Raw genomic sequence first — 12,920 nt, forward strand, 5'->3', positions numbered from 1 at the left:
GATCCATGGCATGACAAATGCTGGTGCTGAACAGGGCAGGCAGCCCCAGTGTGGCAGAAACAGTTCAAACGAGACGCACATGTCCCAGTGTGCCACCATCATCACACTCTACTCTTTTTCTGTTGACTGCCTAGCCCAAAGTCTGAGGAGACACCTGGGAAGCTGGTTTACAGAAAGCAATCATGATTAACAATGAGATTTACTCGATGGAGTTCTTGATCTGAACAACTCAAAGTCCTAGCAATAATGATTACAACCAAGATGACGAGACATGACTAATAATATACAATGAGCAGATGCTTATCAATGGCTGAGAAGACCAGACCACAAGGCATCTGCAGCAGGGATCTCACCCACTGACAGAGGCATGCAGACACACTGCACCCAGTACCTACCAGCATGTCACTGTTATAAGCCTGTGTATACACACGGCCATTCCGGGACAGGATCAGGAAGCGCTTCTCTGCACAGGCAATCTGCATAACCCCCAGACTGGCAAGGCCTTCACACTGGATTGGACCAATCACATTGGCATAGTATTTCCATCCTATTAACCCCCAACCTATGACCTCCTGCAAAGATCCCTGCAAGATAAGAAAGCCTATAAGCACTTATTTTCATTGGAGGAAGAGAATGTGTAGGACTAATACTGAGAAACTGTGTCAGCTAAAAACAAAGCCAGCAGGTAAAGGAACGGGACTGATTCAAAGCATCAAAATAACTCAGAACACTTCACATTACCTCAATTAAACACAGAGGATGATTGGGTTATTTTTTCATGGTATTTCACTTCAACAGAACCACTCAAAAGCAGTATCAAGTACTCTTCAATGCTGTTGTTGTTTTTTAATTTTACGTGTGTTTTGACTGCATATATGTCTGCATACCACATATGTGCCTAGTGCCTGTGGAGGCCAGAAGAGGGTGTTGAATCCTCTGGAACTGGAGCTAAAGATGGTTATGAGGTGCCATGTGGGTACTGAAAACCAAACCCAAATCCTCTGTCAGAGCAGTAGGTGCTCTTAACCACTAAGCCCTCTCACCAGCCCACTTCCATGTATGTTTAAATCCCCAAACCACACCAGGTTACTTTATTGTGTCACAACAGACAAACTCAAAAGCCCAAGCATAGGGCTGGAAGCAAATGCTTCTGCTGGTGGGGTGACAGGGACAAGCTGTTTGCGAACCACATGGAGATAATCAGCCTACACTTGGTTATCCCACTAGCATACTGCAAGACACATATGCACGTATACACACACAAACACACACACACACACACACACACACACACACACACACACACTTGCACAGAAGAACACATAGCAGTATTATTCAGGTAGCAAAATTTTGTCAATAACCCAACTGTTCATTAAAAGATTTATTAAGAAAAAACAATGTGTCAATACATAGCATATTAAACATCCTTAAAAATTTTAAAGACCATCTCTAGTTATTAATATAGAAAGATTCGAGTACATCTATTTAGTGAAAAAAAAATAAACTAAAGAATAATTATAACATGTACCCACTAATACTTTCATTCCAGAGAGCAATTAAAAGTTACAGACGAGGGGTTGGAGAGATGGCTCAGTGGTTAAGAACACTGGCTGTTCTTGCAGAAGACCCTGGTTCAAATCCCAGCACCCACAAGGCAGCTAACAACTGTCCATAAGTCCAGTTCCAGGGAATCCAACGGCCTCTTCTGTCCTCTTCAGGCATTGCACAACAGGTGCACTTACATACATGCAGGCAATACATGCATACACATAAAAGTAACAAATAAAATATTTTTTTTAAAGTTACAGAAGAGACTATAAAAATGAGATCAGGCAGGTGGGATACTGGGTATATGGAGTCAGGAGGGATACTGGGTATATGGAGTCAGGAGGAAGCAACAGTGCATCATCATTCATATTTTAATTCTGATCTTGAACCATGTGTTTGTATTTTATAATATAACTTGTTTTTAATGAAATAAGTATTGTTCATATTAAAAATAAAATGCTAGAGAAATTTGGCTTGAAAACCAGGATTACTCTGTGTAGCCCTGGCAAGCAAACTACCACCCCAAACATTCTCATGGATACAACAGGAAGAACACTGAATAATCAGAACCCTTGTTATGTGGCATCCTTGGTGGGTAGGCATTCCCCAGGTTCTCTACACACAGGAAGACTTCTTCTACCACCACTACTATTTTATTTATATATATATATATATATATATATATTACATAAACTATAACTGCATTATCACTATACTACAGCCAACACTACATACTGAGAGTAACAGAGTACATGCTTAGCATAAACAAGCCATGAGTTTGATTCCAGCACCAAAATACAAAAAAAGATTCTCTGGAACTTCCCTGAAGATGGCAGGAAGGCCACTGTCATGTGGATAAATGTGAGCTCTCTGGGGCCCTTAGCCTGACACTAAGTCCTTTATACCTCATTAGTCACTCAGAGGACTGACCAACACTGAACTATAAATATGCTTAAACATTCTGACCATCAATATCAGAAAAAGTAAATCTGACACATGCACAGAGTGAGAATCTATGAGAGCTATAAACTAGGAAAGCTACTAAGTGCACAACACAGAAAGAACCTGTGCTGGAGCTTAAGGATGTAGCTCTGGGGCTGTGAGGGTTAGTGTTGTCAAACTGACAGAATCCAGAATCACCTGGGTGAGGGGATGTCTGTGCATGCCTGCAGGGCATTATCCTGATTATTGAACTGATATGGGAATCCTACCTTAACTGTAGGTGGGGGTATTTTCTTGGCAGCAAACTGTATCACACAGGAGGAGAGAAGCAAGCTAAGCACTAGTACACATACTATCTTCTGACTGAGGGCATAATGTGACCAGCTGCTTCAAGCTAATGCCTTGACTTTCCCACCACGGTGGGCTTTCACCTGGAATTATGAGCTAAAATAAACATTCCTCCCTCAAGTTACTTTGGAAAGGAGCATCATATCACAGCAACAGGAAAGGAAACTGAGACAATATAAAATGGGAAAAGCAAGCTGAGCACTAGCAAGCATTCAGTGCTCTGTTTACTGACCATGGATGCAATGTGATCAGCTGCTTCAAGCTCCTGTTGCCAGGAACACTTGAATTGGGAGCTAGAAAAAACACTTTCTCCCTTAAGCTGCTTTTGTCAGAGTATTTTATCATAGCAAGACAGTAGTAAAGTATTTTCCAAGCATGCTCAAGGTCCCAATCCTCATCACTGCACAAAAAATGTCTTGCAGTAACTCATACCTTATGAGATGTAGGGGAGCTACACAGAGGAGGCATGCAGGGCGTGGCCAGACGATCCAAATGGGCCATGACAACAACTGCAGTTTGTTGTAAATCAATGGCAAGCTCATTATCTTGCGGAAGAGTCAGGTACCTCAGGAAACTCTCATTGGGGCTCAAAGGGCCAGATAAAAGCTAGACAAGAGAGATAAATAAACAAGTTCAAACACAGAAAAGGTGACACCACTGGCCTCTAAGCACTCTTTGTGTTTAGTATTACTTATACATTATCTGTGTGGTTTATTTTAGCCATCAAACCACAATGTTGAACACCTATCTATACTACACAGTTATATGCCTCTATACTTGCAATATAAATGTACACAACGCTGACGGTACAATCTATGTATTTTTCATCCTATACATGTGCAGACTCCATAAGATTTGTTAATAGGACTAAACTACCCTACAGGAACACTGCCCTGAAACCCTAATAAGGGGGCTGGGGCGATAGCTCAGTCCATACATGGCTAAGCATGAGGATCTGAGTTTGATTCTCAGAACTCACATGAAAAAGCCAGGCACAGTGCCATGGACTTAATCCCTGCGCTGGGAAGGCTGAGATAGGCAAATCCCTGGCACTCACTGGACAGCTAGCCTGAACCACTTGGTGAGCTCAGGTCAAATGAGACTCCATCTTGAAAAAAATAAGGTGCGTGAACAAGCTCTCTGGAACATAGCACAGTACTTCAACCTAGCTTTAAAAATTAGAAACAAGAATCCTTATTTTGATCAGAATATTGTTCACTCTAGTAGGTTTCTGTTGTTTTGTTTTCCGATTTTTACAGTCCTAGGCATTGAACCTAGGGCTTCACACATGCTAGGCAAGTGCAGTAAGTTTTTCCCCTTTTAAAAAAAAAAAAAAAAAAAACTTTAAGACAGGGTCTCACTAGTTGCTCAAGCTAGCCTTAAATTTTTGATCCTCCTGCCTCAGCCTCTGGAGTAGCTTGGATTACAGGCCTGCACTGCCTGGCCTACTTGTCTACTCTAGTAAAAACTTATTTTATTTGCAAATTAACAACATAGTTCTAATTCTTTCAAAGACAAAGAGCATTATTATCATTTAAGGATTTTAAATAACAAATTAGGTCAAAGCATGACAATAAAATGCCCAATTCATTCCAGAAATCCAGAAAAGATACAAAATTCAACGTGTACTTATAAAGAGCCACAGTCCTAGGGTTCGATCCCAAGCCTGCATCCTCTACCTACCTCAGATGAGCTTCCTCACTGGTAAAGGGTAGGACTGGACCAAACAAAGGAAAGACTGAGATGACATGATTTGCATGGTATCTAATATATGGGAGGACTGAGAGTACAGACCAGTTCTTTTCTGATATTTATTTGCAAGTGTCTATTTGTACTAACAATGAAGTTTGTGCTCGTTGATCCCAGTCTCCACAAGCAGCATCACAGAAGTGACCCACCTAGCACTCTTAAGTAAGAAATGTCAAGGACTAGGAGATCTTTGCACACAAGGATTCTTTCAATATGGAAAAAAAAAAATGGCATTTCCTGTTGGATGACCTCCTTTTAACAGGACACATGGCTCTTTTCCACACTGACCTCAATCACAGTCTTCAGTACATCTCCCTCATCATCAATGCCAAGGGCCAAGGACAGTCTGATTCTCATTCTCTGCCTCTGAAATTGTGGGAATTTTGCCATTCTTCCTTCCTCTACTAACTCAACCTTTTGTGAACATCAGTGTGCCTTCTTTATATCTTCCATCACATATGCTATGATAGGGCCACAATGTGATTTCTCTGAAGGGCTCATGTTTTGAAATCTAATGCCCATTATGAAGTTTTAAGAGGGTAAAAATTTAATCTAACTATGGTTTTGTACTAAAGTGATGGGCGAGTAATTAAAATAAAAGTCATTTATCCAATTCTATTAAGTCATTAAGGCAGAATCCTCATGACTGAATTTTGATGACTTTAGAAACACACACACACACACACACACACACACACGCACACACACCCTGAACTAATCTTGGGACTCTGTCACAAGAAAGCCATTACCAAAATGCCCTCAAACTCCAGAACCATGAGCCAAAATAAACCTCTTTTCTTTATAAAGTAGCCTGTCTCATGAGTATTTCATTACAGTAACACAAAACAGACTGGTGTGTTCTAAAATTCACTCCCAAAAACAGCCACTCACTGATGGCAGCTGCCAGGAACATAGGAACACTAACTCAACATGCACAAAGGGCTCAACTCTATTCCTCAACTTATATACAAATCCCAAAACTGCCATAGGAGGAATCTTAATAGCTTGTTGATAATCCACTTTGCCAATATAATGCATGTATGACCTCCCACACCAGCCCCCTTCTGACTTGCTGCTGTCACTGTTAAATAAGCATACCCCAAACATAACTACTCCCAGGGGCGTGCATTCTGGCCTAACTTATGAAAAAGCAAAGTCTAATTCTTTGACATTAATTTGGAATAAGGATGGGTCACCTAAGCACAAAGCCCCAGGTGATACGTACGTGCACGTCCCCCTCTGCATGTGGCATGTCTTTACTGCAGATGATGCTCTGGAACCTCTGCAGCAGAGGCAGGAGAGGGGCACTGGTGCCCTGGGCAGATCTTTCATTATCAGTTTCCTGTGCCCCACTGTCCCACAGTTGAAGCAACAACAGGATGGCAGATAACATTTGGCTGAAGGAGGAAGGATATTTATTCTCTAGTAAAACAAGTTAATGTTTTCCATGGCCCATCAAACACAGATAGATAGATAAGTAAGAAATAAATGTGTAGAAAGACATTGGATATGAGAAGACATTTAAAATAATGTCGTGGAAATAATTCTTGGCAATTAAATCACTGAATCAATGCCAAGAATTTAGCACAAGACATCTGCCTTCTACTGACAGGAAGCATTAAAAACAACTAAGATAGTCAAGTAGTGGTTTTTTCTGGAAATTTTTGGGATCTTAAGTTAATGGAAGAAGAATAATTATTGAGAAAAACTAAAAGGTTATTTAGAAAAAAACAATCTTAAAAAGAAGACAAGGCTGGGCATAGTGGTGCATGCCTTTAATATAAGCACTCAAGAGGCAGAGGCGGGTGGATCTCTGTGAGTTCCAGGCCAGCTTGGTCTACATAGTGAGTTCTAGGACAGCTGGGGCTACAGGGAGACCCTGTCTCAAAAAGACCCACCCAAAAAAGAAGACGACGACAACTAGACAACTGAGCCTAAAAAGCAAGTGAAGACAACAAAATGAACCAGCTTTGGAATAAAGACAGGGCCCTGGGACATGGTTCTGCTACATCACAGTGCAGTGGAATTCCACACACTGCAGCAGGTGTGTGGATACACTGGCATCGCCTATGGTGCCTCAGGACTTGTGCCACTCACCTCAGTGTACCTCGCTGCACAGCCAGCTCCAGCAGGATGGCTAAGGCCAAGTGCTGGTCCTGCAGAGGAACACCTCCTGGCCCCTTGGATCCCGGTGTCCCATGAACATCCCTGAAATGACAGCACCAGGAAAGCCAGGCAACATCAGAAAATGAAGCAAATAAAAATCATACCAACAGGTTAATTCTATTTTCTCTCCATATAAAAAGACATGGGTGTGATGTATGTATATACACACACACATACATACCTATATGTATATATAGATGGTTCTTTGTTGTTAGGGTTTTTTTGGTTTTATTTTTCTACTGCCAGGGATTAAAGCTTGAGTCTTGGACATACTGGGCAAAAGCTCTATCACTGAACTATACTTCCCAGCTGCTAAATATACCTATTTTTAAAAGCATTAATATAGAGGGCTGAAGAGATGGCTCAGCAGTTAAGAGCACTGGCTGCTCTTGTAGAGGACTCAGATACGATTCCTAGCACCTACAATGGCAGCTAACATCAGAGGAATCTGATGCCCTCTTCTGACCTCTGTGGGCAATTGCAGGCCACAGATGCACTTACATACATGCAGGCAATACACTCAGACACATAAAATGAAGAAAAATAATAAAATATTTTTTAAAAAGGCATTAATGCAGATATTACATTACACTAGAAGACATACTCCACATTTCTAAATCATAAATGCCCACAGAGGCCAGAAGAGTGTGTTGGATCCCCTGGAATTAGAGTTATAGGCTGTTCTTAGTCATCAAGGGGATACTGGGAACCAAGCCCAGGTCCTCTAAAAGAGCAGCCAGTGCTCTTAACTTCTGAGTTCTCTCTCTGTCTCTCATTATGGTAACAGTAAGATAACAGATACATTTTTTACTTTTTCTTTTTTTTAATATTTTATTTATTATTTTTGTTTTATGTATATGAATGTATTGCCTGCATGTAGGTAAGTGCACCCATGTCATGCAATGCCCACAGAGGACAGAAGAGGCCTTTGGATCCCCTGGAACTGGAGTTACAGACAGTTGTTAGCTGTCATGTGGGTGCTGGGTCTTCTGCAAGAACAACCAGTGTTCTTAACTGCTGAGCCATCTCTCCAGCCCCTTTACTTTATCTTTCTGCTGTGCTGTGGATCAAACCCAGGTGTACATATACTTGGCAACTGCCCAACTACTGACTTACAACCCCAGTACCAGTTAAACTATCCTATTTGAGGAACTATTTGCTCATATGTTATTTATTAAGACCTCAAATCAAACACCACCCAATCCTCCAAACAGTGGCTCTTCACTATCACCAAGAGGAACAGGAAAGTGCTTGTTTTATGATGGATGAGTCACCAAATCATCAAAAACCTCCAGAAAATAATAAATTATAAAACCATCTGCTATTTTCCATTGCATTCAAAGTGACAGCTTTTTGGGTCAAGTCACAAATTATCATAAATTCAATCGTCGAAAAAGCTGAGTACTGGGTTGGTGACCTGGTTCAGGGGGTAAAGGCTGCCAAGACTGACTGAGTTCAACCTCAGACCCGCAGGGTGAAAGGAGCAAATGGACTCCCCACAAACTATCTTCTGACCTCTACATGTGCACTGTGATGCAGACAAGCGTGTGCGCACGCACGCACACACACACACGCACACACACACACGAATGAATAAATGAATGAATGTATGAATGAATGAATTTTTAAAGCTAAGAAGCAAGATCTGGAGTGTATGGTGGAAACACAGTTGAGAACAAACCCTCAAGTTCCTTAAAACCCAATGAAATGAGAAGGTAAGCATGACACTCCAGTAGCAAACTGGAACTGTGGGAAGAAAGCAAGAACAGAACAAACTCACCCAGTCACGACAGACCTGAGGAACCTCGTAGCTCTCTCTACCACTTCCAGCCACACAGAGGACACTGTGCTCTCATCAAAGAGTGAGGCCTCCGGAAGAGCTCGCAGGGCATCCAGGGACTCCTGCAACAGCTCACTGCAGAGGTCTGCATCCTCACCTGGGCATACACAGGAAATGAGAAGAAGCTGCCCACCCTCAGGCAGCACTGACAAGCAGCACTCTAGTCACCCCCACAGAGCCTCCTACCCATCAGCTGAAAATATAACCTGTCCAATTCTCACTCAACAGGCCAAAATCCAACATATATGTGCAAGAGCCAATTCCAATTTCAATGGCTCTCATATAAGCAATACAAACTGAGTATCCCTTGTCTGAAACGTTTGCTGTCCAAAGTGACTTAGAATCCAAATTTTTTTTCTATTTTAGAATATCTGCATATATAATGCAATGCCGTGAAAAGGCAACGCATGTCTAAACATGAGTTTCACTTGGTTCATGCATATCTTATACAGAGAACCTGGAGACAATTTCATGCAGTATTTTTTTTCATGACTGCATGTGGGATTTCCACTTGTGGTATGTCAGTGGGTTCAGTTTTGGAGTGTTTCGGATTTAATATTTCCATATTACAAATGCTTAACTGATAATAACATGTTGTTCTTCATAAAATAAACAGGTACTGAGGCATTCCATAGCAAAAGGTGTGGGGAGGGGTTGTAGTAAATTCACACTTTTAAAAAACAAACCTTGTCAGGGCATAGTGGCACATGCCTTTAATCCCAGCACTTGGGAGGCAGAGGCAGGCAGATCTTTGTGAGTTCGAAGCTACATAGTGAGTTCCAGGACAGCTGGGGCTACAAGGTGACCCTGTCTCAAAAAGACCAAGAAGAAAAAAAAAAAAGAGACTCTGTAACCTCTTATTTTAAAAAAAGAAAGTAAGGCAAAGAGAGCAAAGACATATACGAAGTTTAAATGACAGGAAAAAACACAGAAAATGACCTAAGGGAGTCAGTACTCTAGCTGGGAGGAGGCCAACAATCAGCACAAGGACTTACTGGGGTCCACATTGAAAGGGACCCCAACACTCCTAACTTATGAAGAAAACAGAATGGTACACTGCACACACATACCTGAACGCCAGGCCCTGCGTAAGAAAGCAAAGGCAAAGGACAGCGCAGCTCGGGATCCAACTCTGGCAAGTCCTTCCACCCCTTTGCCCATGGGCCGGGAACTACAGACACACACAAGGAATAAAACTGGTCAGTCAGAGGAACATGAAGATACTAAAATAATACATGATACATAAGAATCTGACTGCACCGTGACCAATGGTCTTCCTTAGATGTCAGGATCGTTGGTGGATTTTAGCTTAAATTTGTTTTAACTCTTATCAAATATCCTTTGTAAAGAAAAAATTTCTCCTAGAAAATCATTTCACAAAGAATTTTCAATGACATGGGAAACTGCTCATTGCAGTGACCTCAGGGAGCTGTACTACAACTGGGAGGCAATCCACAGTAAATAAGCACAAGTTGAAGCCTCAGAACAAACCTCACAGAAGAGCACAGGCAGAGGAAGGGGGAAGAGCCCAGGGAGTGCCCCAGGCTGCTCAAGGCCTACCCAAAACTCAGCCACTCTTGCTCTGTGCTGGTGTTCTAGACCCTACCCACCCTTCCCCAATGTTGGGTGTGTTGGAAGACCCACGCACTTGTCCTGCTCTTCCTGTGACCACCCTGCCTAGTTATTAGACTCTCCTGAACGTAATGCTCAATCGGCCTCACATGGACTCTTTGGCTGTTTGTTTTTTTGATATATTATTATTTTTATTTTATGTGTATGAGTATATTGCTTGTATGTAGGTCAGTGCACCCGTGTCATGCAGTGTCTCCTGAGGTCAGAAGAGCACATCAGATTCCCTGGGCCTGGAGTTACAATGGTTGTTAGCTGCCATGTGGGCTCTGGAAATCGAACCTGGGTCCTCTGCAAAAGCAGTCAGTACTCGCAATCACTGAGCCATCTTTCCAGCCCTAGTTGTTGTTTTTTGAGACAGGGTCTCACTATGCAGCCCTGGCTGGCTTGGAGCTCCCTATACAGACCAGGCTGGCCTTAGACTCACAGAGATCCATCTGCTTCCCAAGTGCCGGGGATTAAAGGTATGTGCCACCACATCTGGCCTCTCACATGTATTCTTAATTTTTTATTGATTATAAATTTAAATTGAACAAGCCACGGTTTCATCTACATGCTATAAGTGGTATAAATGGCATATCATAAAATCATTCTGGAAAAAAAAAGATAGGAAAAAAAAGCTCAAATACAAGAATATGCAGTACAAAAAAAGCAGGCTGGGAATGTAGCTCAGTTGTCACAGTGCTTGCCTAGCACGCATGAGGTCCTGGGTTCAAACCCTAGCACCATATAAATCGGGTATGCAATCTCAGAACTCAAGGAGTGACAGCAAGAGAATTCAAACTTCAAGGTCATCCTCAGCTAAGCAAGCTCAAGGTCAGTCTATGCAACATGAGGCCCTATTTAAAAGAAAAAAATAATTTTAATACATATGTGTGTGTGTATATATACATATGTGTGTGTATGTGTGTGTGTGTATATGTGTGTATGTATATATATATGTGTGTGTGTGTGTTTATTTATTGGGGCTGGAAAGATGGCTCAGAGGTTAAGAGCACTGACTGGTCTTGCAGAGGACCATCTGTAACTCCAGTTCCAGGGGATCCAACACTATCTTCTGACCTCCACGGGTGTTGCATCTATAGGTCCACTTATATTTATGCAGGTACAACATTCATACACATAAAATGAAAATAACTAAAATATATTCATTATTTTTATTTTATGTGTATGAGTGTATTACCTGCATGCGTGTAAGTGCACCTGCATTCTTCAATGCCCATGGAGGTCAGAAGAGGGCATTGAATCCCCTAGAACTGGAGTTACAGATAGGTGTTAGCCACCATGTGGGTGTTGGGAGTCGAATCCAGGTCCTCTGCAAGAGCAGTCAGTGCTCTTAACCACTGAGCCATCTCTCCAGCCTGCTTCTTCCATTCTTGAAAATGTCTTTTAAATTCCTTTGAAAGCTCCTGCCTGTCATTCAGACCGAGGTCCTGGTGTCTCACCATCTGGGCCAGGAATTCTATAAGCCATGGTGGGAAGGACCAAAGCAGTGGTCAGCTCTCAGTACATGCCATATATATATATGTCACTTTTCTGTTGCTATGATAAAACACTGACCAAAGCAACTTATAGAAGGAAGGAAGTTCGAGATTACGGTTCCAAGGGAATTACAGTCGATCATGGCGAGGAGGCATGGTGGCAGGAGGTGGCTGGAGCAGTAGCAGAAAGCAGAGCATTCACATCTTCCAGCAGGCACAGGAAGCAAGAGAGAGATGTATGTTTTACACAGCAAAGCTGAAGTAGCTGAGCCATCTAAGCCCTTGAACTTATAGAAGGAAGGAAGTTCGAGATTACGGTTCCAAGGGAATTACAGTCGATCATGGCGAGGAGGCATGGTGGCAGGAGGTGGCTGGAGCAGTAGCAGAAAGCAGAGCATTCACATCTTCCAGCAGGCACAGGAAGCAAGAGAGAGATGTATGTTTTACACAGCAAAGCTGAAGTAGCTGAGCCATCTAAGCCCTTGAAAGTAAAGTCCCAGAAATCGGACATGAAGCTACTGGATTTGGTGTTTGCCCTGCTGGTTTTCGAACTTGTTTTGGTCTGGTATTTCCTCACTATGCCTCCATTCTTCCCTTTTAGAATGGGAATGTGTATTCGGTTCCACTGTATGTTGGGGGTATGTAATTTGTCTTTTGATTTTACAAGGGCTTACAGTTAAGATATTGCCGCAAGTCTCAGAAATATCTTTGGATGGTGAGCTTTTGAATAGTACTGAGACTGGTAAAGACTATGGGGACTTTTAAGACTGGACTAAATGCATTTTAAATTTTATATGACCATGAGCCTTTGGGGACCAGGGAGTAGAATGTGGTGGTTTGTCGGGAGCCGCTTATCATTGACCTGCAGCAGCCTCGTTTACTGAGTTTGTGTCATGTAAACCAGTACTTAACCTGCCCATTCAGAAGGAAGAAGTTTTCTGGAGAGGCTCACAATACCTGACCTTAAGGCATTAGTGGTAAACAAAAGGATCCAAGAAGCCTTTGATCTGACCGCTCCCTGACCCTCAGATACAGGTGGGGAAATACAGCAATTGTAACTAATTGAGTTCTTCTGTATAAAAAGACAGAACGGAAATAAATCGAGGCTGGCAGTATTCACTGTGAGCCCTCCCAAGCAAGCATCTTTTCTGTCTCCTTTCCTTTCTTTCAATCCTCACTCCCCCTTTCAGGTACTGTCCGTTTTGGCCGGCTGGCAC

At 42.2% G+C, this 12,920-nt stretch overlaps 1 protein-coding gene across 4 annotated transcripts in view; it reads right to left on the reverse strand.

Annotated features, from left to right (window-relative positions):
- Nucleotides 1-12,920, reverse strand: part of Herc2 (HECT and RLD domain containing E3 ubiquitin protein ligase 2) — a 209,536-nt gene that overhangs the window by 146,889 nt on the left and 49,727 nt on the right. For all 4 annotated transcript variants that reach the window (XM_029563803.1, XM_008833640.3, XM_029563802.1 and 1 more), the window contains exons 6-11: nucleotides 9,664-9,764; nucleotides 8,534-8,690; nucleotides 6,685-6,795; nucleotides 5,813-5,984; nucleotides 3,271-3,444; nucleotides 396-584 (exon numbers count right to left, since the gene is read on the reverse strand). In XM_029563803.1, coding sequence (XP_029419663.1) covers nucleotides 396-584; nucleotides 3,271-3,444; nucleotides 5,813-5,984; nucleotides 6,685-6,795; nucleotides 8,534-8,690; nucleotides 9,664-9,764 — 904 coding nt within the window. The remainder of the gene's footprint in view (nucleotides 1-395; nucleotides 585-3,270; nucleotides 3,445-5,812; nucleotides 5,985-6,684; nucleotides 6,796-8,533; nucleotides 8,691-9,663; nucleotides 9,765-12,920) is intronic.

This window comes from Nannospalax galili, unplaced genomic scaffold, assembly GCF_000622305.1.
Source record: "Nannospalax galili isolate Female #2095 unplaced genomic scaffold, S.galili_v1.0 scaffold135, whole genome shotgun sequence".
In the NCBI taxonomy this organism is placed as follows: Eukaryota; Metazoa; Chordata; class Mammalia; order Rodentia; family Spalacidae; genus Nannospalax; species Nannospalax galili.